The 27,154-nt window shown below is 58.6% G+C and overlaps 2 protein-coding genes across 7 annotated transcripts in view; one reads left to right on the plus strand and one right to left on the minus strand.

Annotated features, from left to right (window-relative positions):
• The window catches only part of CHKA (choline kinase alpha), a 61,218-nt gene extending 47,162 nt beyond the window's left edge, over positions 1–14,056 (plus strand). For all 3 annotated transcript variants that reach the window (XM_045893135.3, XM_045893136.3, XM_064576077.1), the window contains 7 exons: positions 220–324; positions 842–900; positions 2,567–2,654; positions 3,086–3,194; positions 6,226–6,332; positions 7,708–7,789; positions 12,791–14,056. In XM_045893135.3, the coding sequence (XP_045749091.1) occupies positions 220–324; positions 842–900; positions 2,567–2,654; positions 3,086–3,194; positions 6,226–6,332; positions 7,708–7,789; positions 12,791–12,850 (610 nt within the window). In that variant the 3' untranslated portion in view covers positions 12,851–14,056. The remainder of the gene's footprint in view (positions 1–219; positions 325–841; positions 901–2,566; positions 2,655–3,085; positions 3,195–6,225; positions 6,333–7,707; positions 7,790–12,790) is intronic.
• Positions 14,057–14,469: 413 nt separating this feature from the next.
• On the minus strand, positions 14,470–26,267 carry TCIRG1 (T cell immune regulator 1, ATPase H+ transporting V0 subunit a3). 4 transcript variants are annotated; one of them, XM_045893134.3, is made up of 21 exons: positions 26,156–26,267; positions 24,958–25,021; positions 23,649–23,734; positions 23,170–23,248; positions 22,133–22,353; positions 21,959–22,044; positions 21,611–21,737; positions 21,436–21,518; positions 21,252–21,345; positions 20,955–21,167; positions 20,232–20,376; positions 18,264–18,403; positions 18,033–18,190; positions 17,859–17,949; positions 17,175–17,293; positions 16,859–17,072; positions 16,475–16,597; positions 16,250–16,354; positions 16,050–16,167; positions 15,629–15,806; positions 14,470–15,546 (listed from the first exon to the last, which is right to left on the minus strand). In XM_045893134.3, exons 3-21 carry the CDS (start codon positions 23,721–23,723, stop codon positions 15,471–15,473), a joined length of 2,445 nt encoding a protein of 814 aa, XP_045749090.1. In that variant the 5' UTR covers positions 23,724–23,734; positions 24,958–25,021; positions 26,156–26,267; the 3' UTR covers positions 14,470–15,470. The 4 variants fall into 4 exon arrangements, with proteins under 4 accessions (XP_045749090.1, XP_045749088.1, XP_045749089.1 ...); XM_045893132.3 differs by having other exon boundaries at positions 23,607–23,734; XM_045893133.3 differs by lacking the exon at positions 24,958–25,021 and having other exon boundaries at positions 23,607–23,734; positions 26,156–26,236.
• Positions 26,268–27,154: the final 887 nt, after the last annotated feature.

Here is a 27,154-nt window from a genome sequence, read left to right on the forward strand (position 1 = left end):
ACCAGAGGCGCAGAGTGAGTACTCGTTTGCCGTGGTGGCCGGAGGTCTTCCTCTGCTCCGCCGAGCGGGTGGGCGGGCAGGGGACAAGCTTTCTCCAGGGCCTGGAGCCCCGGGCTGTGTCCCGGGCCAGGGGCTTCCCACTGCCCTCTCGTGATTATACTTGACAGGAGCCCCGCCGGTGAGCCGAGCAGTGAGTTTTGTTCCCCCTTTTTCTGCCAGATACCTGAACCAAGTGCTGAGGATTAAGTTTGCCGGGGAGCCGCGGGTCAAGCAGCTTCACCGTCTCCTCCACTACAACCTGCCCCTGGAGCTGGAGTACCTGAGGTGAGGAGCCGTCGCGAGCGCAGTTGGGGTTTTCTGAAACAAAACCCGAAGCAGAAGCCACGGGGGCAGGTGGGGGAATTGTTCAGCCCAAGCTCTGGCCTGCGAGTAGCGGCGCTGCACGGTCTCCGGGGCGCACTCACCCCGAGCGCGAGAAGGCACAGCTCTCGTCACTCACGGTGTGAGCGGCGCCGAGGACGTGGAGACCAGGACGGCCTTCGGGGCGCTTGTGTCTCATTAGGAGAGACGGAGACAAGCAGACGCGTCCCCTAACGCCAGGTGGTGATGGCAGGTGTGACGGAAACCAGGGCGGGAGCAGACTGAGGAGGAGGGTCGTGCTCTGGGCCGGGAGGGCCCGCCCGGGAAAGAGGGGCTGCAAGCGGGGCTGGCCTGGAACTCCGGGTTGCGCTCCCGGGGCTCGCGGGGCCAGCGCTGCAGGGAGGCTGCGTGGCGGTGCCGAGCACCAGTCTTGTCCCGGGCGCACCGAGACATCTGACCTGCGGTATGATTCCCTTTGCAGGTCGCTGCTTGAATCCACCCCCTCTCCGGTTGTGTTTTGTCATAATGACTGTCAGGAAGGTAAGAATCGCTGCCTGTTATGTGAGGCTGGGTGTGCGTGTCTCCTTAGCGGCCTCCAGTGTGTGTGACGAATGCCAGGTGTCCGCGCCGAGGGGAGTACATGCATGAAATAATGGGACGGCCACACAGTGGAGTATTGTATGACTATGAAAAGGAATGAGGTCGTTTTTATGCAGACCATCAGAAAAATCTCCAGGATATATTAAGAGAAAAAAAGCAAGTTTTAGAAAAACACATGGGGTGTTCTCCCATTTTTGTAAAAAATATATTCATAGAAGAAAAAATGAGAACATTCACTAAACTGGGAGCTCGGATAAAGGACTGAAACCTTCTAAGTCACATGTTTGTTCAGTGTTTAACTCTGGTGAACACGCAACTTTGATAATCTGAGAATGCAGTAAGAGGTGACCGCCCTGCTCTGTCCTGGGGGCCTTGCCCTGGCCACACCTTGCAGCTAATCGAGGCCATCTGCTCTCCTTGGGTTTCTCTGCCTTTCATAAAGTACGATGCCGGGTACCCCTCCGTGTGACTTCAGACGGAGGCCGCATCTAGCTGGGCAGCTCCCGCTGGTGCCGCGGTGGGGCCGGGCTTTGGTGAGGCTTTGCCTTGCTGTCCCTGTCCTTTCCATCACAGCTGGCTCACATCCACCCTCGGGCCCTTTGCCAGGCTCAGCCGTTTGTTTTTAATTTTGACAACAGTCCCTGTTGAAGACCAGTCATCAATCAGACATGAGTTTGATAGTTTATTAATTAGCTGATCACGGTCGGGAAAGTCGAGCAGGGTGTAGACTGTTAGTGGGCCATAGTCAGCTGCAAGCTGTCATCAGCAGGGTCTGTGGGAGGTCTGCTGGCCAGTGAAAGGCTGGAGGAGGTGGGGCTTGTACATTTACTTTGTTCTGCTGCTCTGAGCATCTCCTTTTAATGTCCCCTGGAAGTGGATTTTGTGTGCTGAAAAGCCTAGAAAGAGCACCTCCTGCAGGAACCCGGGAGAGGGCGTGGCCAAAGAACTAGCAAAGCCTGGCTCACCAGTGCTCACCCGCCAGCCTGGTAGTGACCAATGCTGGACATTGTGTCACCTGTGGGAGGTCTTGGAACGGATGCCTGAAGAGCCAGTCTGCCGCCACTTCACTTCGGGCCCAGAATTCAGCCGTACAGGAAATATGGTGGAGGGAACGCTGCCTGTGGTCTCCTTGGAGAACCAGGCGAGGCAAAGCATCGGGGCCAAGTAGGGTCCACAGAGCCCGGTGCGGCTGAGCACACCTGCGGCGTCCTCCTCAGGGAGGACAGCAGGACACAGCTTCCTAGCTGCTGGGGAGGTTGGGTCGGCTAGAACTCCAGCGTGCCAGTCAAGCATTTTCCTTTGTGCCCACGTGTGAAAAGTCTGGGGAGTGCTGCCCCAGCATGCTGAGGGAGAGCCATTCTTGTTCCTGGGTGAGCGTGGGGCCGTGTTACTCTCGGGCTGTCAGTGTGACCCAGGGCCTTCTGCCGAGGGCTGGGGCTGGGGGTGCGGTGCTGCTCCCGGCACTCCACGGCCTGTGCTCATTCTCTGCATGGTTGGGGTTCCCTGACAGGATCAGAACCACTCTTGGCCCTTCTGTTCAAGAACTCGTGCCTTCGACTGGGCAACACAGCATAGTAAATGGCATGTCATCCGAACCTTTTTGCAGGTAATATCTTAATGCTGGAGGGCAGAGAGAATTCCGAAAAGCAGAGACTGATGCTCATCGACTTCGAATACAGCAGTTATAATTACAGGTATGAAACAGCTACAGGAGGAGAGGGGAGCCTTGCCACAGGACCCTGGGAGATAGTGCACTGCCCCAGAGGCCTGCAGCCCGGGCCTGTTCTTCGCTGGTAGTTGGGGGGGCAGCAGTGAGCGATCAGAACTCAGAATTTGGTGCTTTGTTGGCTTCAGAGATCAGAGTACTGAGTGCAAGAGAATGTTCTTGAACAACTGCCCCTGCGTGGTGGGTCGGTTGGGTGGCACTTTTGTAGCATCAGCTCTGGTTCTGGTAACCGCCCTGTTGGCTCTTCCTGTCCCTGAGGCAGTCGTCCTTGGGGGACCTCAGGAAGGACAGTTGTTGCTGGGAGGGATGCTCACAACTCGGCCTTTTCCCTTCTCTGACCAGGGAGCCTCATGGTGTGGCAGTTTGCCCCCTTCTCTGCAGCTCTTACCTCTTTTTCAGGGGATTCGACATTGGGAATCATTTCTGTGAATGGATGTACGACTATAACTATGCAAAGTACCCTTTCTTCAGAGCGAACATCCTGAAGTACCCCACCAAGAAACAACAGGTAGGGGACGGCTGTGTGTAGGCTTGGTAGTAGCCAAACTGCAGGAGTCCATTTTATGCAGTTAGTATTGATTGCATCTTCATTTTTAATGACACACCCCCCCTTTTATTTTTTAAAGATTTTGTTTATTTGAGAGAGAGAGAGAGATTGCGAGAGAGAGCACAAGCAGTGGGGAGAAGGAGAAGCAGACTCCCCGCTGAGCAGGGAGCCCAATGCGGGACTCGATCCCAGGACCCCTGAGATCATGACCTGACCCGAAGGCAGATGCTTAACCAACTCAGCCACCCAGGCGCCCCTAACGACACCCTTTTCAAATCGCAGAATGGTTAAGCAAACCCTTTTGCTCTAAAATGTTATTTTGTGTCAGGACACAAACCTGACATTTTAATCCCTGTGCCAGAGATAACCTGTATTCATTGAGCTAGAGAGCACAGTCTCTTTTGTAGTTCCTTCTAGTTTTTTCCAAGAAGTCCAGCCTCTGACCTGCGTCCTGGCTTTCTTTGTGGGGATCGCGGTGTTTTCCTGTGTGTTTCACTCTGTGCAGACAGAAGTAGCCTTTGGGCACCATGACTTGGTAGCTGCTGTGCTGTTAGAGTTCCCTTTCCTGTCCTGAGTATGGGGGGGGAGGGCTGTGTGAAGAATCACCCCCTGGGTGTCCTGGGATCGAGCCCCGTGTCGGGCTCCCTGCTCAGCGGGCAGCCTGCTTCTCCCTCTCCTGCTGCTTCTCCTCACCCTGCTTGTTCTCTCTCAAATAAATAAAATCTTAAAAAAAAAAAGAATCGGGCGCCTGGGTGGCTCAGTTGGTTAAGCGACTGCCTTCGGCTCAGGTCATGATCCTGGAGTCCCGGGATCGAGTCCCGCATCGGGCTCCCTGCTCAGTGGGGAGTCTGCTTCTCCCTCTGACCCTCTTCCCTCTCATGCTCTCTCTCATTCTCTCTCTCAAATAAATAAATAAAATCTTTAAAAAAAAAAAAAAAGAATCACCCTGTGGGGAGTTCCTCCTTGGGAGCCCCTACTCCATTCCTCAGCCCACCGTTGGAGCCGTGGGTTGAGGGTGAGTGGGTAGCGATGTGGAAGCAAGCAGGGCTGGGGAGAGGGTCCCCCGAGCCTGTGCGGGGCAGCAGCCCACCCCCCTCCACAACCCCTGCTACGGGACAGCCCTGCTGGCTCAGCCGCATATCAGAGCGGTCAGGGCCGCCATTCAAATGTTGACTTGCTGTGGGACCAAAACCCCATTGCCCTCTTCCTGCCGCGCAGGAAGGTCGACTGTGATGAGCTTGAGTACGTCCCAAGCAGAGCGGCCAGGCTGGTTCTGGGCCTCGAGGTCATGCTGTGTGAGGAGGAAGGGTGTGGGGTCTTTGTAAAAGACTTCGTAAAAACTGGGCAGCGCCAGAGGTGCCAACTCTCCAGCCAGGAAGAGGGGGCTTTCTGCCAGCGAGAAGGCAGGTTCCGGCGTGGTGGGTGGCGACGGACGGCAGAGCTGTGTGACTGGCTGCACCGCGCAGCCACGGAAATGAAGGAAGTGCCTTTTCGATTTTCTGAGCAGTTTTAAAAGTCACATAGAGGTGTTGGTCTTCATTAGCTACCTTTTCTGCACCTAGTAGGTAATCTCATGCTTTTCTCTCTTTAGTCCACTAATGGGATGTTTTAAAATGTTAAACCGTCTTGGAATTCCTAAAATAAACCATTTGAATGAGGTGTGTTATTTTGGAACGCTCTGCTGGGTCCAGTTAGTCTCTTATTTAGGAGTTTGATGTCTCTGCACATACGTGAAACGGGCTTTTAACGGTCATTTAAAAAATTATTATTCATATCTGGTTTTGGAATAAAAATTATGCTAGTCTAATGAGTTTGGTGTCCCTTTGTAATTTTCTGGAACAAATTTATATGAGATGTTCTTTGAAAATTTTGGTAGACTTTGTGAGAGAGTGTGGGCCTAGAACTTTTGGGGAGGGACGGTCATTAGTTACCATCTCTTAGGTATCGATCTATTCAAATTTTCTGTCTTCATTGCCTATTTGAGCATTTAGTATTTCCCAGAAATTAACCCATCTCGTGTGGCAGTTCAAGCATGGGTTTTAAAAACCGTGTCTGGATTTGAACCCAGATCTGCCACTGTTCACTGTCACCTGCTGACTCTGTGCTTCAGTTTCCTCGTGTGCAGAAACAAAGGCTCAGGATGGTGCCCGCTACATAGAATTTACTGGGCATGAGCCATCCCCTTGCCTTGCCAGGGTTATTCCTTCCAGAACGTCCTGCTAGGATGGCGCTCAAACTGGAACGCTGCTTGCTGGTGGGAGGGGGTCGAGTGTGAAAGCCACCTGGGAGAAGGCAGTTGGGCGAGGTGTTGGCATTCCAACTAGGTGATCAGTCAATGGCGTTCTTTTGGGTAGAGCAACTGCCTGCTGTTTCCTTATTTATAAAAGAAAGCGAGTGGTGGTTTGCTGTGTTCTGGTGCCGTTAGGTATAGTGTGAGGTACTGAAGAACGGGGTCTCCTAAATCCTGATGCATGGGCAGACTACACGTGGGACCTGGTAGAACCTCTTCTCCAAACCAGAATTAGGTCTTGCCGATTTATGGACATAAAAGCATCACCACGGCAGCTCGCAGGTGGAAGGCCCCTTCGCCTGGTCCAGTCAGCTCCCGCTCTGCTGGAGCCTCTGCCAGTGACCTCGGGCTCCCTGGCGCCCGTGTGGAATGCCAGCCCGTGTGCAGAGACGTGTGACATAGGCTTACCCTGCTTTGCGACCAGGCCGTGGGAAACATGGGCGTGGAGTAGATTCCTCCTCGGTGATTTTGTCCAGAAGTAGTAGTGGTTTCCTGTGCTTGTCTTGCCGACAGTGTGGCATCGAGTGCGGTAGAGTTCTGCCAGGAAGCCGGAGATCACTGCCGCACTGGTGAGCTTCCTCCAGGCTCGGCCGGCCGTGCGGGTGTCCTCCGGGTGTGCCGTGCTTCTGCACAGCTGTTGACACCGTGTCTCACCGTCACTCTCACCGTCACTGACTCTAATGTGATTACTTTTCTTTAAAGCTCCACTTTATTTCCAATTACTTGGCTGCATTCCATAATGAATTTGAAAACCTCAGTAATGAAGAAAAGTCCATTATAGAAGAAGAAATGTTGCTTGAAGTCAATAGGTAATTTTTTTGTTGTTGTTAATTTATAAAATAGCCGTCCATTTATAGAATATAATTGGGGTGCCGACTTGCAATCATGATTTTAGGGGCTTCTTTATACACATACATTTCTGGGACTTGGACTTTGTCAAAAACTGAGCATGTGGTACCTCTCCAGATTTCAGCACCCAGCAGGTGTGGAGAGCAGGGTCGGTGTAAAGGGTCAGGGCGCGTGGATGGCGCTCCTCGCTGTGAGCGCACACCGCACTCAGCTGTACGAGGCTGTGCTGCCTAGGTCCTGTACGCTTTTGCCACCTGATGCTCGTGGAGTGGTGGGCACCATCCAGTAATGTGTTTCTTCTAAAAACTGATTACAAATTGTGAGTGTTGGTTCTGAGTCTTGCTTTTAAACTGTTTCTTCAGTAGCTCTCAGAGCAGGGATGAGAAACTTCCACATTTCATGAAAGTCTAGACCCCTGTTTATCACACACACTCATCTCTGTAGTCAAGAGACCTGAGTTACTCCCGTTCTTTGGGCTCTCTTAGAAGATTCTTTGGTAAAAATGTTTAAGTGACTTTGGCCCTCTTGTCCTGTCCAGCCCACTTACCACAGATCACCTCTTCCTGAAGTGTCCACACCCTTGTTGCTGGGCGTGCAGCTACCCTCGCTGTCCCGGGGCTCCCCCTGATACATAGATCTTCCTCCTCTGGTTCTAGAATGGTTGGAGATAGAAAAATGGAGGAGAGCCCGACAGAAAGGGTAGCCCCAAGGGACGTGTAGTGGGTCAGGGACCACAAGGAAAACAGTCGGGTTTGAGGACACTGAAGCATTCAGTGAAGCCCACAGGCAACTGTTGTGAGGGGAGCTTGGGTTCGCGGCGACGGGGGCCATGCTGCGGCTTAGAGAGGGGCACCACCACGCTCTCCTCTGCTCTGTTTCACTGCTTTGGGAGGGCAGGGGTGAGGGCGAGGCAGCATCCTGCCTCCTGGGAAAGCCAGCAAGTCATCCAGAGGCCTGCACGTTCCTCCTCTCCCTGCATAGCACTTGCTAAGGGTTGCTGATGCCACACCTCACACGTGTAGCATAGAGTGTTGCTTTCCCAGTGTAGCCTGTGCACCGCCCATGGGGCCCCTGAGGCCTCCGTGTGAGTCCCGGGACTGTAGCTGGGCGCGTCCACACTGCACGTCCACCTGCCCCCAGCCAGAGGTGGGAGAGGCCAGCTGCGGTGCCCCCACCCTGTTCCCGGTCCCTGTGGAATAGAATCCTGTTGAGTGGGCCAGGGCTGACCGGGTTTGGACCCCAAGGAGTTACAGGGCCCACCAGCAGGAAATCCCACCCCTGGCCTGTGGCCGGCGCCACACATCTCACGTGCATCTCCTGCTTTTGTAATTACAGGTTTGCCCTTGCGTCCCATTTCTTCTGGGGACTTTGGTCCATTGTGCAGGCCAAGATTTCATCCATTGAATTTGGATACATGGTATGTTCTGGGGGTGGTGTTCTCTTCTATTCCCAGAAAGAAAATTGTTCACCATGTTTGTTACTGCTTCGTGGGGGATCTGCGTTCTTCGCAGAAGGCTATCTATGTCGCACAGTGAGCCCCCTTGGCCTGGCTCCGCGTCTGCCTCTGGAGGTGGCCTCGCTTGCAGGGCAGCAGGCCCACCTTCCCTGCTTCAGAGAGGTGCTGTGTGGCCCTGGGGCTCTGGCGGGGGATGTAGAAATCAGACCCTCATGGTCCAGCCCTTGACCTCAGTCCCCTCTGACACAAGGGACCGCAGGTGAAGGAGCGCCCTGAAGCGTTTCCTCCTGCTGTTATGGCTCCATTCTCCAGCCTGCAGCGCCCCACGTCGAGTGCGCAGCTGGTGCTGACTGAATGAGCCGTCCTGTTTGTTGCAGGCGAGTTCGACAAACCAGGCTGTCGTTTTATTCCAACCTTAGGAACTGTCCTTGACATAGATAGTTTTAACTGTGAGTCCAGCCCTCTGCTGCCCCGTAATGAGTGTTGGTGGTGTGTCCCAGGGCGCGGGCTCACAAAGTCTGTAGTGAGTGCCTTGCTTTAGGAAGGTGGAGGGAATAACGAGTTCATTTCATCCTCCCAGTCCTGTGTTAGGGTGATTTCTGCTTCCAGGTGGAAGGTTTGGTAACGCATAGATGCTGTTAGGCAAAAGAAGGGGGAATAAGGAATTTTAAAGCAGATTTAGAGCCATGGTCAAATGAAATTGTTAAGACAAAGTACACATCAAAAAATATTACCAAAGTAAGGAACAATTTCATAATAATAAAGGGATCAGTTAATCCAGAAGACATTAAAAAAAATCCTAAATGTGTAGGGCAGGGGTGAGGGCGAGGCGGCATCCTACCTCCTGTCTTGCTTCAAAAGACATAAAAGCAGAACCTGAGAAAACTGAGCGGAGAGGCAGGGCCAGAAACAGCAGCGGGAGGGACGGAGGAGGGGATGGCACTCTCACCCAGCCTGACGTCACTGAATGCCCGCTGCCGAATGTACATCCTTGCCCAGTGAATATGGCACATTCATCAAGATAGACCACATACTGGGCATTAGGAAACAGGTCTCAAGTTGAAAAGAATTGAAGTACAGAGTATGTTCTCTGACCATGGTGGAATTTAATAGAAAATCAACAGCAACAAAATCTTGAAAATTCTTCAATTATTTAGGAATGAAATAGTACACATAAATCAACCCTGGATCAAAGAAGAACTAGACAATTAGAAACTATTTTGAACAAATTATAATGAAAACACAATATATCAGAATTTGTGGGATACAGTTAAAGCAGGGTTTAAAAACTTGTGGCTTTGAAGGTTATACATTTGTATTAGATAAGAAAGTTCTTAAATCAGTGACTGAAGCTTCTACCTTAAGAAGCTAGAGAGAGAAAAACCAACCTAAGCCCAAAATCAATAGAACTAGATAAAAGGAGGGGCACCTGGCTGGCTCAGTCAGTGGAACACACGACTCTTGATCTCAGGGTCGTGAGTTCAAGCCCCACGTTGGGCGTGGAGCCTACTTTAAAGAAAAAAAAAAAAAAAAGAAAGCTAAGAGCAGAAATCCTTGAGATAGAAAATGGATGGGGAAAAAAAGAGAAAATCGATGAAACCAAAAGTTGGTTCTTTGAAAAGCTCAATACAATTTACAAACTTTTGGCTATATTAAGCAAGAAAGAAAGAGAAGACACACATGACCAGTATCAGTACAAGGAGAAGACATCACTCCAGCTCCTGTGGATGTTGTAAGAGAATATTATGAATAATTTTACACCAACAGATTTGACAGCGTGCATGAAATGTCTTGGAAAAGATACAAATGACAAAAACTAACCTAACAAGTGGTCATATGTTATTGAATAAGTTGAATTCATACTCAGAAAACCTCCCTGTAGAATAAACTGCAGGTCCTGGTGAATATCATCAAACATTTAAGGAAGAAATGATACCGATTCTGCACACGGTTTTAGAGAATAAAGGGAGGAGGGGACATTTCTTGACTCATTTGATGAAGCATTGTCCTGATGCTGAGAGGAGACAAAGACATTTCAAGAAAACTGCAGAGCAGTGCCCTTTGTGAACAGGACAGAAAAAGCATTATCAAAATATTAGCAGAAATTAAATCTGACATCTACAAGAAGATAATATGATCAAGTGGCATTTATCTCTGGAATGCAAGGTTAATTTAACACTTTAAAAACCAGTTAGTGTAGGGACGCCTGGGTGGCTCAGTCGATTAAGCGGCTGCCTTCAGCCCGGGTCACGATCCCAGGGTGCTGGGATTGAGTCCCACATCGGGCTCCTTGCTCAGCAGGGAGCTTGCTTCTCCCTCTCTCTCCCTCTGCTTGTGCTCTCTCTGTCAAATAAATAAAATCTTTAAAAAAGCAAACCAACCAGTTAGTGTGTAATTCAGCATATTAACAGAATGAGGGAGAAAAACCGTATTATCTTCTTAGGGAATGAAGGAAAAGCATTTGACAAAATCCAGTACCCATTCATGATCATGATTTAAAACAAACAAACAAAAAAAGCCTCAGCAAAGTAGGAATAGAAGGGTCCTTCCTTAACCAGGCACAAGGCACGTATGAAAACCTATAGCTGGCGTCATAATTACTGGCGAGAGCTGGAGCGCTCCTGCCCACCGGAGCACCCAGCCAGCATAGTAAGGCTGGGAAAAGAGAGGAAATGCAAAAATACTGGAAAGGAAGAAGAAAGACTGCCTTTTTTATTATAGGTGACGTGATCAAGTACATGAGAAAATATGAAAGAACCAACAGAAACGCTATTTGAGTTGTGGAGTGAGTTTATGGAGGTCACAGGATACAAGGGCAATGCACAATAACCATCTGTGTTCCACGTGGTAGAAACCGTTCCAAATGAAATTTCGTTGTATTTACAATGGTATAAAAACATGAAATACTTAGGGATGAGATTTTTAAAATATGTGCATGATCTTCACACCGAAAGCTGTAAAACATGGCTACAATAACCTAAGTAAATGGACAGAAGACCACATTTATGGCTTCAGAAGACTCCGTATTAAGAGTCTATTCTCCCCAAACTGATTTCCAGAGTCTGTGATCCCAGTCAAAACCCTCACAGGCTTTTTGGCAGAAACAGATATTTCTAAAATGTGAAACTAAAACTAACAAAGTTGGCAGATTAATTCTGCCTGATTTCAAGACGTATCAAGACAGTGTGGTATTGGTGTAAAGATAGACATCCATCAAATGGAGTGGAGCCCGGTGCCCAGAAACACACACATACAGTCAACTGATACTCAACAGAAGGGCCACGCTAATGCACTGGGGAAGGGCTCAGATTTTCAAAACCGGTGCAGGAACAACTGAAGAGCCATGTGGGAAAAATAATGAACCTTGACCTCCTGCCACACACACACATTAACTAAAACGGGTAACAGACGCAAGTATAAAAGCATCTGGAAAACAAAGGGAGAAAACCTTTGTGACCACAGCAGAGATTTCTTGGGTTACGTGAAGCACTGACCATAAAAGAGAAAAGATATGGTAAGTTGGGCTTAATCAAAGTGAAAAACTTGTGCTCTTTGAATGACACTGTTAAGAAAATAAAAAGGCAAGCACAGACTTGGAGAGAATGTCACTGATCTCTATCTGACAAGGACTTGTATTTAGGATACACAAAGAGATCGCAATGTAGCAAGAACCCAGATGAGCTACTTTATAAACAGAAGATTTGGACACGTCACAGAAGATAAAGAAATGGCCAGTAAACGTCTCTTTGTCTGCTTAATGGAATACACGAAATGCAAATGAAACCCCCAGTGAGATAGCCCGCACACCCCTAATGCTGCTAGCAGTAAGACAGCGACAGGACCAAGTGGGAGCAAGCACACGGAGCTGCTGGCCCTCGCATACGTTGCTGGGGGGAAGGTAGATGGTCTAACCCGCCTGGAAAACGGTCTGACAGCACATGAAGCGGGCGGCCCGGCGACCTCCTACTTTGGTATCGAGCCGAAGAAATGAAAGCCTATTTCCACACCGCGACCGGCACTCAGATGCTCATCGCAGCTTTATGTTTAATAGCCCCGAACTGGAAACTGCCTGCCTGCCAGTCAGGTGAATGGATATTTGTAGTGCGTTAGATCCGTCTAATAGACAAGTACTTAGTCCACAGGAAACAGGAACGAACCCCAGATGCACACTGCAGCGTGCAGGAATCCCAGGAACGTGTGCTGAAACAAGCCAGACGCGGAAGGGGACACACCGGGTGACTCCAATTACGGAAGAGCTTTCTATGGCAATCCGTGGTGGTGGAAATCGGTTCAGAGGCTGCCTGTGGCCAGGCGTCAGGGCGGGGCCCGTGGGAGCTTGAGCGCGCCGGAATGTTCTCCAGCAGGACTGTGGTGCCGGCGCTGCACTTGAGGGACGCATTTGTGAAAACCGCCCAACTGTGCGTGTGAAGGGGCTCATCTCTGTGGTATACGAGTTACGCCCCGAGGCTGGGTTTGCAGCAGCCACGCTGTACCCTTCCTGGCGGTTGGCGTCGCAGACTTTTCCGTTCAGAGTGGGTGCTTCCGAGGTTGTGCTGGTGGTCAGGACTCAGGACCAGGGTCTCTGCCGTCCCTCTCGTGCCCCGTGCAGTCATCCTACTGCGGGTGATCCCAGAAAATTGGGGCACCTTTCTTGCACCTCTGCTCTCTACTTGCTGACTCAGCCCCACGAACCTTCTGCTTTGAGAGGAGCCTGCAGCCTTCAGGGTAAACAAGAGGGTGAACCGAGGCAGCGCCAGATACGCAGACGGAAGGCCCGCCGGGATTGCTGCGTTCGGGGGTGGCCGAGGTGCCTTAGCAAGGTGTCTGGGCTCCTGGACGGCCTGCGGCAGCCGGAGTCACTCTGTCCTGTGTCCGCAGTGGTGGCCAGCCCGCGGGCCTGGGTGGGACATGGGCGGCCTTGGGCGGGAGTCCTTGGTGAGGCTGCTTTCTTGTGTCTCCTAGGACTATGCCCAAGCAAGGTTCGATGCCTATTTCGACCAGAAGAGGAAGCTCGGGGTGTGAGTGTGTGAGGCGCCGTCCGCTTCATCCCTGGACTGCGTGGGGGCGGCCGGGCCAGCAGGGCCCTCCGCGCTCCGACAGCTGTCCCCGCGGCAAGGCTTGGATGGCTCGCTGCCGAACACGGATGTGTATGATACGAAAGACTGTATTAAAATTGAGTAACATTTATATCCTATCTTGTTTACGATTTCACTAGGACTCTGCAATGAGATCGGGAAGCAGAAACATAGCACAATAGCGCAATAGTGCAATCTCTCAGAATCCTTTGAGTCTAGAGAAGGCATTTTCTATGTGGGGCCTGAAGTTTGCAGTCAGATACGGCAGACAGCACAAGTAAACAGTGTTTCTGCGGGTACTTTTTTTCAGTTAATGTTGATTTTTCAAGGACTTGAATTCATGTGCTGGGGAACACCGTGACCAGGCCTTCAGTGGTGACAATGTGTGTCGATGCCGCCGGCTCCTGAGGGCAGCGAGTGAGGAGGGACAGACTGTGACATTGCTCTGCGGCCTGACCGACCGCGAGTGCCCGGAAGCTGCTCCCTCACCCTTCTGGTCCACACGGCGGATGCTCGAGGCAGCAGATGCCCGTGCGGGGGGTGGGCTGTTGTCTCCGTTCGATGAATGTAGCTCCTCCGGACCTGTTTTATGTATTTTGTCCCGCGGACGCATCTCCCCCGTCTGTCTGCGGCCTCTGCCCTGCCCTCCTCCTCCACTGAATGTGCCCTACTAACCCCAGCCTCGGCGGGCAGGCACCTGCGGACACACTCGCCTCCCGCCTGCCCTCCGCCCAGAAAGCAGGCTTTGCCCTGCTCTCCGCAGCCTGTTCTCCTCCACCTCTGCTCAGCCCCGGGTTGTGGATTCTGTGACAGGGCTGGCGGCCCTAGGCGTCATCCCGCTGCCGCGCCTGCCGCCGGGGCCCCGGTGCGCCCGGTGGGGAGAGGGTGGCCTGGCCTGGGCTCTGGGCCGGCTCCCCCTGCCCTCCCTGCCCCCAGTGTCCCTGACGGGGTGGTCCTGGTGGGAAAGAGCAGCCTGTATGTGGAATGTGGGGGCATGGATACGCTAGAGCTGTGAAACCCTTATATATAGTAAATGTCCTTTGGGATAAAGTTTTTTTTTTACTCTGAACTTTTATTTGAATTGCTTTTTGTGCATACATTTCTGCTACCGGAGACTGTATTATACAAACAATAAAAACATACAAAACCCTCACTGTCATCCTTGGTCGTGTCCTAAATCTCGGGCAGGGCTCCTGTTACCTGGTTGTGCCTATGGAGGGCTCCCGGGGGGTCCTCCCAGCTCTCCACCCCCACAGAGACCTCTGGAAGGACACAGAAGAAACTAGGAGCAATGGGATGTGCTGGAGGAAACGGAACGGTCAAGGCAGGAGGGAGATTTTCCACTATTCACCCTTCCAGATGTTTAAAAGTTTAGCCAGGTGAATGTGTTCTGGGATCCAAGCAATAAAACTGAGCGATAGAGGATACTGCACTCCTGTGTAAGGTCTCCCCCAGAGCGATGCCCCCCCCCCACCCCTGCCCCGCTCGCCCCGCCGGCCCCGCCCTCCCTGTGGCATCTGGAGGCCCTGGGGGCCGGGCCCCCCCAGCAGCTGGCCAGATGAGAGAGCTACAGCGATAGAGCCAGGCCACCCGGCTTGCCATGCCCAGGGCATCTCTGGCCTCAAAAGTGGCCTTTGTTCCCGGGGCCTCCTGCCGGAAGAGCCACTTTGCAGCTCCTCAGCCCGAGAAAGGGAGGCCTCTGAGATGCACTGGCACCACCTCCCAGCCGGCGGTGGGACCCAGGCCAGAGAGACCTGCACAGTGCTCCTCTCCAGCCCACCAGTCGAAGGATGGCCTTGGGGAGCAGGACTGGTCACCCAGGGAGGGATGGCAGAGACGGCAGCCTCCCCTGAAGGGCCAGCAGGACCTGGAGTCCAGCTCAGTCCTTTTCCTGGCCCTGCGGGCCCCAGACAACTCCTGGGCCGCCCGGACAGCCTCTGCCCTTTCTGTAAGAGGGGGTGTGTGTGTTGTGTGTGTGTCCCCACTTCTGGGTCAGGCTCTGGAGTCCCAGGCTGCTCCCTGCCTCGGACCATCTTGAGTGCCTGGGGCGGGGCCAGCACCAGGGCATGGAACAACTGGCCCCTCGTGCCAGGCACCACCCTTCATGCCCAGAGTATCCCAAACATTCTCTTACAGCCAGTTTGCACATCTCCAAGGATGGGAAGCTCAAAACTAGAATGTGCTGGAAAGATCCCTCCCTGGTCCTAGGTCTGCCCCCCACTTCACCCCCAGGCTCTGGGATTACTGCAGATGCGCTCACATGGCCTCTCCCCAACTCCTCAAGGCCCCAGGTCCTGACCAGGGCCTCCCACCCCACTGCACCCTACAACAAGCTCCGCTGCCCGTGACAGCATAAGGAAGGTGAGTATAGTAGAGCCGGGCACGGAGTCCATGACCCCAGGAGTCTCATGGGGTGAGACCAGTCCATGCCCAGGGCCCAGGCCCTGCCACCCCAGTCTCGCCAGCCCCTGGCACCGCAGACAGGACCGAGACAGAGTTCCTAGTCCCTCTTTATTTCTTGTCTCCGCAGGTAAGGGCACAGACCCGGGCGTGGCCACAGGTGGGCGCTAGTCCTCCTCCGCGAAGGTGAAGGGGCTCAGCTTGTAGCCACTGCCTAAGTAGAACTTGTTCTGGAACTCTACCCTGGGGGTGACAGGGAGAGCTGGTGAGGGGCAGGCTCCCCCGACCCTCGTGTGGCCCGGGGCCAGCCAGGCGGGCCGCTCACCAGTGCAGCCGCAGTGCGTGCAGGAAGGCCGAGAGCCCCTCCATCACCAGCAGGATGGCCACGGTCAACCCGGCGAAGGCGGCGAAGATGGGGACCAGCACCACGGCCGCCACGCCCAACTCATGGCCCATGCGCAGGCCCACACGCATCACCATGGCCCACAGGACCTCCGACAGCTCTGGGGATCGAGGGGGCAGCAGTGGAGGCCAGGGCCCAGGGGGTGCCCACCTGGCCCCGTGGCAGCCTGAAGCCCCCCCACCGCGCCCGCGGGGCCGCTGGGGGACCTCCTCCAACATCCTCACTTTACAGAGGGGATGCTGAGGCCCAGAGCAGTGACCCGCCCAGCCAGCAGCTCGAGTGTCCGAGGCAGCCAGGGCCTGACCCACGGCCATCCCGCCCACCGGCGGCCCAGCTCACTCACGGGCGTGGGCCAAGCTCAGGGCCCAGAGACGCAGGTAGGAGGCCGTGTTGGAGATGCAGCCCAGGCAGAACTCGATGGTGTGGATGGCCTGGTGCATGAGCACCTCGGACAGGACAAACTGGGGGGTGGGCGGCGGTGAGGGGCAAGCCGGGCTGGCAGCCACCCCCCCCCACACACACACTCGGGAAGAGCACACCCACCTCGGCCTCCTCTCCGTTCCCTGGGCACCCCGCTTTCTCCTCATCAGAGCCCCAGCCAGCCACAGAGGCGTCGGAGGCGTCCAGAATCCTGGACTTGTCGTCTTCCTGGGGGTGGGGGGCAGCAGCATCAGCAGGCCCCCAGCACTCGGGAGGCCGAGGGGTGGCGAGGGTGGGGCCAAACCTCCCATCACCCCACATGCCCCCCTCCCCACCCCGAGCCTCTACCGGTTGGCGGCCAGTGGGCCTCAGTGGGCGACGGTGCTGCCAGCGCAGGAACAGGGGTGTGCCGAGCAGCAGGACGGGCACGGTGGCCAGGGCCAGGACCACCAGTGTAGACTGCACCACCTCCTGTGGGGGGGCCTCCAGTGAGGGTGCCCTCTGCGAGCCACGCGCCCGGCTCCGGGCCCCCGGAGCCTGCAGCCATTCCGCCTCCCCCAGGGCCCCTCGCTAAGCCAGGGTCCCGGGGGAGGAGCTGCCGGCTCCCAGGGCGCCACTCCCAAGGGGGCTTCCCGCCGCCCCTCCACCTCCCCGGCTCGCAGCCTCGGGCCTGCATCCCCGCTTCTCAGATGAGGATCCTGCCGCTCAGATGAGGTGCCCGCCCCGGCCTACCTGCCCGGGGAAGAGGGGCTGGTTGGTGGGGCTGCGGGAGAAGAGGAACATGTTGATGAAGTGGATGAGGATGCTGGGGGCTGCCGCAGAGCCGGCCGCTGAGACGCTCAACCACTTGTAGATGACCAGGAAGACGAGGTAGCCGAAGAGCCCCAGCAGGAAGATCAGCTCAGGCAGCGTCTCCAGGAACAGCCGGTGCCACTGGCCAAAGTGCCTGGGGGGGGGGGCGGTCACCAGGTCAGCCACCGGGCCGCCCTGGCCCCGCCTGGCCCGGTGCCCGGCCCGGTGCCCCCCCCCCGGGAGCCCAGGCCCTCACACGTGGTTGAAGACTCCCAGGACCACCCCGAAGGTCATGTGGGTGACCCCGAGGATGACGGACATCTTCATCTTGAAGGAGTTGAGGAAGCTCAGGTGGTTAACAGCCAGGCTCCAGACCTGGGTGGCAGGAGGGACGGGTGTCATGCAGGGGCCTCCCTGCCCGCGTCCCTCTCGGCAGCCCCTCTGCCCCCGGGGGGTCCACTGCGGGGCGGCAGAAGGGAACGGTGGAGCGCCCACACAGGCCAGGCAACCGGGGCCCAAACCCCAGCTCCTCCCCACCAGGTGCCCCTGCCCATGTGACCTCCTGTGCCTCTGCGTCCTCGTCGGTGAAACGGGAGCAGCGCTAACGTGGAGCTCGCGGCACCGTCACCAGGACGGTACCACGTCCTGGCGCACGGACAGCACACAACAGTGCCCAGTCCGGCGGGCTCCGAGCAAGCCGCGCTGCCCTCGCTGCCACACGCTCCTCTCTGCTTTGGAGAGCCCCTCGTCCTTGCAGAGCCCCGCACCTCCCGCACCCCCCACCGGGCCAGGCCCTCGGGAGGGGCTCGCCAATGTGGCGGAAGGAGGACGAGGGTAAGGGTTAGCATCAGGGTCGAGGTTGGGTCAGGGTTAGCGCAGGAGCCCCGGCCCGGCCCTCCCACCTGCCCGCGCCCCCCCGCAGCAAGTGGCCGGGACTCACGGGGTCAATGCCGAAGGGGTAGGGTCCCAGGAAGACACCGCTGACTGCGGGGTCCAGGGTGAGCAGCGGGTGCTCGGCCAGGAACGCGTCGCTGTGGCAACAAGGGCGGGCGGTCAGGGGCTGCCGGGGGCCGCGGGGACCGTGGGGGCTGCGGGGGCCGCGGCCGGGCCTCACCTCCAGCCAGACTGGGTGGCCATGGCCGCCACGCTCCAGCCCGAGGGGAAGATGGTGGTGGCGCGGCTGAAGCACTCGTTGTAGATGAAGCCGGTGTAGACGGAGAACAGCCCCATGAGCAGCAGCAGGTAGCGGCCGCTGAAGAAGGTCCGCCAGATCTGGGGGCGGGGGGCGCCATGAGGGGTGGCCCCGGCCCTCCCCCGCCCCCCCCCGCGCCCCGCCCCCCCTCACCTCGTTCTGCGCCGCCTTCACGGCCGGCCGGTTCTCAGTGAGCACCATGGCCAGGGCGAAGAGGAACATGAGCAGCCCGTGGCCCACGTCCCCGAACATCACGGCGAAGAGGAAGGGGAAGGTGATGATGGTGTAGGGCGCTGCGGGCAGAGGGGCCAGGCGGTCAGGGGACGTGCGCAGCTGGGGCCCGGGGAAACGTGGAGGGGGTGCTGGCGAGGCAGGGACGCCAGACCGCGTGTCCTGGCTGTGTGACCACGGGCCAGTGACTCAGCCTCTCTGAACCTCGGTTTCCCCATCTGTACACCGGAGGCAGCCGCACTCGGACTTCGCAGGGGCGGGATTGGCGGGCCGCAGCCCTCGGTGCAAACCAGCTCCCGCTGGGGTTACTGCCAGAGCCGTAAGCAGAAGCTCAGAGAGGACAGAGAGCCCGTGGCCATCCTGACGGGCACGTGGCAAGCCCCAGAAAGCCGAGCTGGTCACGTCACCTCTGAGGTCTCGCTTTCCCTTCCGTAAAATGGGCCAAATCCCTAATGGGAGTTACAGGACTGGAGTGCGCGTCCCTGTTCCGAGCTGAGTCGTGTCCCTCCCGAAAAGAGGAGCTGGAGTCCTAGCCCCTCAGAAGGCGACCCGAATGTGGAGGCGGGATCTTCACAGATGTGAAGGTCCCCAGACCCATTCAGTGGGAGGCCACCGCCATTTCAGCAGGAAGCTGGCCGTCTCCCGGCCCAGAGCAGAGGCCCCCCCGGAGCCACCTCCCCTGAAGGAAGCACCTGACGCCGGGATCTCGACTTCCAGCCTCCGGACCAGGAGACAAGAGACACCTGTAAGGGCCCCCATCTGTGGTGCTTTGTTACAGCAGCCCGAGCCGCCTCCTACCTCCCCGAGTGAACGCCCCGAGGCCTGGTGGCTGATCATCAGCCTCACAAACCGTGGCTATCTGGTGATCAGGCCTGTTCTAACTGGACGGGCCTCTGCTAACACACAGGAACCACGAGCATGTGACACGGGATGCGGGCCCCAGCTCAAGCTCTGCGACGCAGATCCTGCAGGGATGGCAGGCCCCAAAGGACTGCACATGACCCTGGTCATCGTTCACTCGGCCTCACGGTCCATCCTCGTGTCCTGCCTGTACTGCGCTGGGGGGCCATGCGCCCTGCCTCTAGCCCACCGGCTGACGCCAGACCCTTCCCTGGCCTATGACTCCGAAAATGGGCCCCAACCACGGCTCACCTCCCACCCCCATTCTCTGGGCTGAGACCCACTGCGGTCCCCACCCAGTGACACGGGGGGCGTGCTAGGCCACTGACCACACCACAGCCAGCCTGGAGGCAGCAGAACTGGGCAGGTGACAGGCAGATGCCACGGCGCTCACTGCCTGCCCCCCCTGCCTGCTTGCCCCCCTGCCCCCCAACCTGCCCCGCAACTCCCCACCCCTCAGCTGCTTCCCTACTGGTTTCTCCTAGCAGCACCTCTCTTCATAGGCCACTTGCGCCAGACTCCCCAACTCAGGGCCCGCTTCTGGGAGAACCCGACAGCACCCAAGTCAAACTTCTTAAACGCACAGTGGGGCCGGACGAAGCAGCTCAGCAGGCTGACTGTGGCCTCATGGACTGCTGATCTGCAATCTGTCAACCTTCTCAGCCTGCTCTGAGGGCCGAACTCTTATTCCCATTTTATAGATGTGGAAACGGAGGCTCAGAGAAACTTAAGAAATGGGCCAGGGTAAGCGAGTCAGACCTCAAACTTGAGCCCTTCCTGCTGCAAAGCCTGTTCTTTGCACAACCTTGTGCTGGATCCCTTGCAAGCTTGACTGGGCAGGGGGGCGGTTGCTGGGGGTAAACCTAAAGCTTGCACGATGCCTCCCCCTGCTCCCCAACGTGATGGGAGTGTGCTTCTCATCTTAAGGAGGCAGGACAGGCCCAGTGTGGAGATGCCGCCCTCCCGGGCTGGGGGCTCCCCGGCTCTCACCTGGGTTGACCTCCTGGTAGCGGCCCACGCCGTAGGCGTCCACGATGCCTTGGAAGCTGGCCGTGAAGCGGTTGGTACGGATGAGTGTGGGGGGCATGTCCCGGCAGGGGATGCGGTGAACCACGGCGCTCACACCCGCCTCACTCTGGGGCACCCGAGGGGCACACAGACACATGAGACTGACGGCGGGAGGCCTTCAGGGACCCTCTGACACCCCCCAGCCAGACCCAGCTGGAGATGTGGGGCTCACCGGGCAGGCCCCCGGGAGATCTGGGACAGCCCCTCCCCTCTCCCCTCTCTGTGAAATAGGACCAGCAGCGCCACCTGCCCCAATTCAGGGTGATTTAGGGAGAGCCCGAGATCAGCTGGACCAGAATTCGCTTGGGAAACAGGAGCATGCTGCTTATCCAGGTGGCCCAGGAGAGGGAGCCCCCTTGCCACGTGTGAGCCCCTACTAGGTGTTCGCAGCCTGCCAGTAGGCACGCTGCGCGACCCGGGAGGGCCATCACACCCATTTCACAGATGCGTAGCCTGAGGTTCCCTCCAGCGGCTCAAGGTCTCGGGGCCAGTGCCTGTTGAGCCGGCCTCCCGGGTGCTCTGGCCCCGCCCCGGGCTTCCGACAGCAGGACGGGGAGGGCCTGGGCCAGGTCCTCAGGGCAGACTCCCTGAAGGAGGGGGAACCCGGGGACGGGAAGCGTGCCGCCCCCCGCCCCCCGCACTCACCGAGCTGCCCTGCAGCACCTGCTGCAGGGTGGGCAGGTCGCTGCAGGCGCACCAGCCCTCGGCGATGAGGCACTTGTGGGTGGCACTCACGCTACACTGGTTGAGCACCAGGTACACCGCCTTCATCTTGCGGATCTGCACCTGCCAGGGCGGCAGCAGCTGCTGCACCCGGCCCAGCACCTGGCTCAGGAAGCGCTCCGTCTCCCCCAGGACCTGAGGCCAGAGCGGGGGGTGAGCGAGGGCGGCTGCGGCCAGGGGCCGGCGGGGCGTCCAGCCGGGCCGCGAGCGGGCGCCCACCTCCTGCAGCTCGAGGCTCTGTTGCTGCAGCTGCTGCAGGGTTCCGAGGCGGCCCTCCTCCTGCTCCACGAACGGGAACACGTGGCAGTGGAAGCTGGCAGGGGAGGGGGCGGCGTGAGTGGGGGCGGGCAGGGGGCTCCGGTCGTGCAGGGCGGGGGACGGGCCGGGGCACCAGGGTCATCACCAGTCCGTGATCTTGCGGATCTTCTGCCCAATCTTCTCGCCCCAGTAGGAGATGAGGAAGGTCGTCCACGTGGCAGGCTCACCCTGCGGGAGGGGGCCCGCTTTACCGGGAGTCCCGCCGCCCCCCGCCCCCCGCCCCCGCCGCCGCCCCCCGCCCGGGCCTCCCCAGCCCTCACCGTCACCGGGTCCTCCAGCTGCTGCTCCGTCTCCCTGAAGCTGGCGATGAGGAAGCCCCGGCAGGCCCTCCAGAGCAGGCGCTCCAGGGCGGCGGCCTTGGTGGGCTTCACAGCCCCTGCCACGAAGCTGCCGGGCCCGGCCACCCTGCTCAGGACGGCCAAGCAGGCACACCCGCCCTGCTCCCCGGGAGGGGGCCGGAGCCCGAGGCCGGGCCAGAAGAGGGGAAACTCCCACGAGCGAGGGAGATTCTGGGCCTGAAGGAGGAGGCTGGGGCAGTCTGAGGGTGGAGGAGGAGAGCACTGGACGAGGAGTCGGACAGGAAAGAGCTTGAAGTGCCCCTTACTTACTTGATTCTCAGGTCCTGGTGGGGCCCCCCCGGGGGCTGGAGCAGGGGGCTTCTTTCCAAGAGCCCATCCGCGGGGGCGGCTGCCAACTGCGGGCCAAGAGGCACCGTGAGCCCCGCGCGCCCACGTGGGGGCCTGGCACCCCCCTGCCCCCCCCATCCCGGGGCTGGCGCTGACCGGGAGGTGGTGGCCCTGGCCCAGCACGGCGGAATGCAGCTGCAGCTGGTGCAGCTGGGCCCGCAGGGACTGCTGGTTGCCCCGCACGTCCCGGAGCTCCTGGGCCAGGCGATCCGTCTCCTCCTGGATGCGCAGCAGGTCACGGGGTGGGGGTGCCAGCAGGCTCCCCTCGGGTGGGGGCAGCACCAGCCCAGCCCGCCGCACCTCCTCTTGCAGGAACGCTGGGTGCAGAGCAATGGGCGTCAGGGGAGGCCATTCGGGGGCCCGCACCAGCTCATGGCCGCTGTTGGCCAAGGGCCACCTAATGTCTAGGGGGTCCCAAACACTGCCCCAAACTCACCTGGCTGCTGAGTCCAAGACCCCCAGAAAAACCCCAGGCCAAACCTCTAGCCCCAAAGGTCCGCTCTCCTCCTCGTGAGCTCTCCCTCCCTGCTCTCCCTTGGCCACTGCCCCGCTCAGGGCCTGGGTCCCACAGTGGTGTTCCAGGCAGGCTGGCCAGAGCACTGGGGGGCCTGGGACAAGAGCGTGCACGGGGGCGCACATACCACCTGCCTGATGACTTAAAAGCTATCCGTCAAGCTAACCAACCATTAAACGAATATGCTCTATTCTCCCCTCTCATAGGCTCCTCCTGGGAGGGGTTGCCAGAGTGCAGGGCAAGGGCCCCTCTTGCCTGGGTTGAAGAAGCGGCTCCTTGGGGCACCTGACCCTGGATACCGGCCTCTGCCCGCCCCAGTCCATCTGTAGCAGAGAAAGCTCTGTCCATGCCTCTCCCCTGCTTAGAAACCACAGTGCTTCCCAGCGTCCACTGGATGAATTCCTAGGTCCTCATGCAATATTTGAGGCCTCTTCCAAGTGAGCCCCATTCTCAAGAGCACCCCACGGACCCCAGCTGCCCTGTCTTGGCTCTGCAGGGCCTGGCCTGGACCTCCCTTCTGTCTTCCACCTGGGGGGCCAGGACTCTTCCTTTCAGGCCAAGCTCGACTGGCACCTCCTCCAGGAAGCCTGCCTGGGATGTGGGCCTGAGGCCAACTCACTGAAGGTTTTCTCCAGCTCTTCACAGCGCCGAACATCCCCCACGAAGCGTCTCTGGAAGGCGCTCACCGAGGCATTGAGCTGTGGTTGCCGCACAGAGGGGTCAGATTTCTGGGGAGGGGGCCAGGGAGGTCCCACCCAGGGGCCCAGGCTTGGCTCTCTGCGGGCCATAGCTGCCTCCCCCCAGAAAGGTGCCGAACACGCCCTGAACCTCCAGACGCCCAGCTGGAGACAGACCAGGCTTTACGTGCTCTGGGGAGGGTGCGACAGGGCCCCGGAGGCGAGGTGGCCTCGGCCGCAAGGCTGGCCTCTCAGAGAGCTGCGTACCCAGGGCAGGGGCTGCCGGCATTCGAGCAAGGGCCATTCTGGGGAGGAGGTGGTATACCATCCAGGGTGCGTCAGGACGAGCCCCCTCCCGCGCCTGGCCGGCCCCACTCACGTCTCTGAACTCCGTGAGACCCAGCTCGCCAAGCTGACTCACACAGGTATAGGCAGCAGGTGTGGGCAGGAAGAACTGGACCAGCGCCACCTCCTCACCCCGGAACATGGAGCCCATGGTCCTGCGGGCTGGGCCGGGGCGGAAGGCTCATCAGGGCGGGCCAGACAGCTCCCCATCGACTAGGAATTCTGTCCACCTCGGCTCACGTGATCCATGGAAGGTCCTGCTACCAACCCCGTCTGACAGATGGGGAAACTGAGGCCCGGGAAGGCTCGAAGGGGTGCTGAGGTCACACACGAAGTAAGCGGTGCAGCTGGGAGTGGAGCCCGCCCTGGCTGACCTCACGGCCTGGCCCCCCCCCCCCCCCGCCAAGCTCTTTCCCGGCTGGCTCTGCCCCGTCCCAGGCACCCACCCCGAGCCCTGGTGGCCGCTGGCTCTTCTCACACGTGCCCTCTGCTCCCACTGTCTCTCCTCTGTGACCTGCCCTCACCCTAGATCCTACTCATCCTTGGGGCCCCAGGCCAAGGGTCGCCTCCAGCAGCGGCCTCTTAACTGCCACAGCCCTCGGCTGGCCATGAACCCTTGTCCTTCTACACCAAGGAGCGTCCATCCATGACAACAGACAGCCGGGGCTGAGGTTGGGGCTGTCCCTGCCCCGCCCCCCGGCAGCTGGAGCCCCCTCCTTCCCTGGGGTGTCTGTGTGTGCTGAGGGGGTGGGAGCCTCATTGAGGGCAGAGAGGCCTGAGGGCGGGGGAACCTTCCACCGAGGCCTGGACCGCTTGGCGACCGATGGCCAAATAGGGGCGGAAACAGCCTTCCAGGTGTCGAAACCCACGAAAGTGAAACTGTGGAAGCTGACATGGGCAGGACGGCCTGGCAGGGCCCTGCCCAGACGCCGCGGGGGGAAGCCCTGCAGATGCCCCGGCCATGAGCCAGGACTCCACAGCCGCTGCTCTTGGGGCCTGGGGCCAGCCACTTCCCCTCTGGGGGACTCAGTTTCCTTAGCGCTCAAAGTGTCAGGGAAGGGGACGGGCACAGGTGAGGTCCCCAACTGAGGGTGATCATTTGGCGCCAAAGTGCCCCGCCTGCTGTCTGGGTCAGCGGGGCCCTGCCCAGCTGGTCACTTCCTCCCCTGGGCCTGTTTCCTTCAGTCTAAATAGGGACTGCAGCCCCGGCCCCAGCCTGGAAGAGGAGAGAAGGCAGAGAGGGAGCCGGAGATGGCAGCAGTACTGGGCCCCGGACAGGGAAGGGTGGGCAGGAGGAGCTAGGTTCCATCCCCAGAGGGCCGGGGACCAGGCTCCAGAGTGTGGCTCAAGCTGTGACTGGCTGTGTCCTTGGGGGAGTCTCTCACCTTCTCTGGGCCTCTACTTCCTCTTCGGGTAAATGGGACTTGCCACCCCCAGGAGAGACAGGACCTGAGTGAGATGACAAAAATAGAGCCTCCACGTAACCCTTCACCCATGCTACCTCATTGAAACCTAACAGCAATCCTGGGGAAAGAGGACCCTGTACCCTTGTTTTACAGAGTTTCAACGGACGGGTCAGTGCATCTGGAGAGGTGAGGTCTGGGATCAGGTGGTCAGCCAGTGGCCAAGTCAGGCCGGAGGCAGGTCTGGAAGTCCCAGTGCACAGTATGGGCTCAGGGGAGGGCTGTTCTCTGCCCAGGGCACCCTGAAAGGCTGGGCTGCACAGATGAGGGGGTTGTAGAGAACGAGGTCTGGGGACCCAGGGGGTGCAGCAGCCACAGGCTGTGGCAAATCCAGCCTGGTACCCCTCACTCACAGGGCCTTAGCCTAGGGCAAGTCCCTTGGGTGGGAATACCCTTGGGTGGGGTGGGTGGGGTGTGTAGGGACCTGGTCAGACCCCTCCCCCACATTTGAGGACTCCACTGGCTCACCCCTTTCCCCCCCTCCTCCCTGGCCCCTACCCAAGCCAGGGGCCACCCCACTCCTTTTAATGGAGCAAATGAAGTTTCCTCAGTCCTGTGGCCTTCAGAGTCCAAGACTGCAGCCCCCTCCTCACTCTATCCCCCCCCCCACCTCCTTCAGGAACCCACCAGATCTCTCCTCTGAGCCCCTAATCCGTGATGATGAGAGCTGAGCTGGAGGAGACGGCCTGCTGCTTCCCCTATTCCAGACTGGTAGGCTCTAGAGTTAGAGTGACCCCACTTGCCTCTAGCTCTGCCTCTTCCTAGTTGGGTGGGCCTCAATTTCCTCATCTGTAGAATGGGTCCCTCCCTCCGAGGAAGATGCCACAGAGAAAGCCCTGAGCGCCACCAGAGCACTACCAGGATGGGCAGAGTTGGGCCCAGTAGTTAGCGGCTGTTAACTCCCCAACCTCCTCTTCCTCTTCCCTTCCCCCACCTCCTCCTCCTCCTCGTCGCCACTGTGGCCCCCACCAAGGCCCGACACCCGGCGGGCCGGCAGACTGAGTCGCATGCACTGACCCAGCCGGGCGGGGGTTCCAGGAACCCCTTCCCGGGGCAGGGCGAAGCGAGGGTGGCAGTCGGAGCTGGGGGGCTCTGCAGACCCCGGCTGGGGCACACTCACCCCAGGGTCGGCCGCACGCGCCGCTGCTCGGCTCTGAGCTCCGGCTCTGCGCTCCCGGTCGCGGCGCCCACGCAACTCACTTTCCCCGGCGGGCGGGGCCGCAAGGGGCGGGACCACGGAAGCCCCGCCCCGTCCCGTCCGGGCCTGGGAGGGAGGGGCACCGGAGTCCCGCGAGCCGCCGGCGAGGAGGCAGGGCTCGGGCGGCGATCCTGCCCGCCCTCGCCTCCTCGCGGGAGGCTGGGGGACCACTGGGGGCGTGGGGCGGGGAGGCCGGGAGACCCGAGCGGAGACACCGAGCAGCGCCGACCGCGCCCGCCTACGTGGCCGGGATGCGGGTGCGGGGAGGCCTGCGGGGCTCGAGGATGGGAACCCCCCCCCCACCTAGAGGGCTCGCTGATGGGACCCCAAAACACTGAGGCTTGGGGTCCAAGAGCCGCGTGTCCCCAACCTGCTTCCCCACCTCTGGGGCCCTTTTCCTGAGGCTGCATTTGCACCCTGTCCTTACATCTTCCTGCCTCTGACCACCCAGGCCTAGGGCCCACCTAGGCTCCAGGCCCAGGGCTCTGTGCTCTTGGGTGGATGCTGCCCCTCTCTGGGCATTTTTCCTCAATGGCACCGGGATACTGAGGGCTGGGCCATGGCTGTGTTGTTCCACTCAGGGCAGGGCACCCAATGGTAGTTGCTGCTCGTCCTGCGGCTGGGGGTGTCCCAGTGACTTTGCTAATGAGCTCCCCGCTTGGTCATGTCCCAGCACCCCTGAACGGAGGTCACTAATGTCCAGCTGCCTGCACTTTGGACAGGCCAGGACCATACCCACTGGGGACAGGAGGGACAGGGGGCCTCTCAGCTCTGGTGATCCTTGAACCTCACATGGCAAGGTCCTCTGAGGGATAGGGGAGCTGTCGGCAAACAGAGCCCCAGAGCTGGGGGTGGAAACAGTTACAGCCAAGGTCAACATCCTCAGAAAAATGGGGGGACCCAGTTCTGGGGCATCACAGG

This window comes from Mirounga angustirostris, unplaced genomic scaffold (assembly GCF_029215605.1).
Source record: "Mirounga angustirostris isolate CCGP_5_RB_7025 unplaced genomic scaffold, mMirAng1.0.hap1 SCAF_13, whole genome shotgun sequence".
Taxonomy (NCBI): domain Eukaryota; kingdom Metazoa; phylum Chordata; class Mammalia; order Carnivora; family Phocidae; genus Mirounga; species Mirounga angustirostris.

Excerpts from the sequence above, each read along its gene's own strand:
- TCIRG1 (XM_045893132.3), bottom strand. The coding sequence starts at position 23,723 with ATGGGCTCCATGTTCCGGGGTGAGGAGGTGGCGCTGGTCCAGTTCTTC. Across the intron at positions 21,519-21,610 it reads AGCTGGAGGACCCGGTGACG|GGTGAGCCTGCCACGTGGAC; the intron begins GTGAGGGCTGGG and ends CCCCTCCCGCAG. Across the intron at positions 17,950-18,032 it reads GCCACCCAGTCTGGCTGGAG|CGACGCGTTCCTGGCCGAGC; the intron begins GTGAGGCCCGGC and ends TTGTTGCCACAG.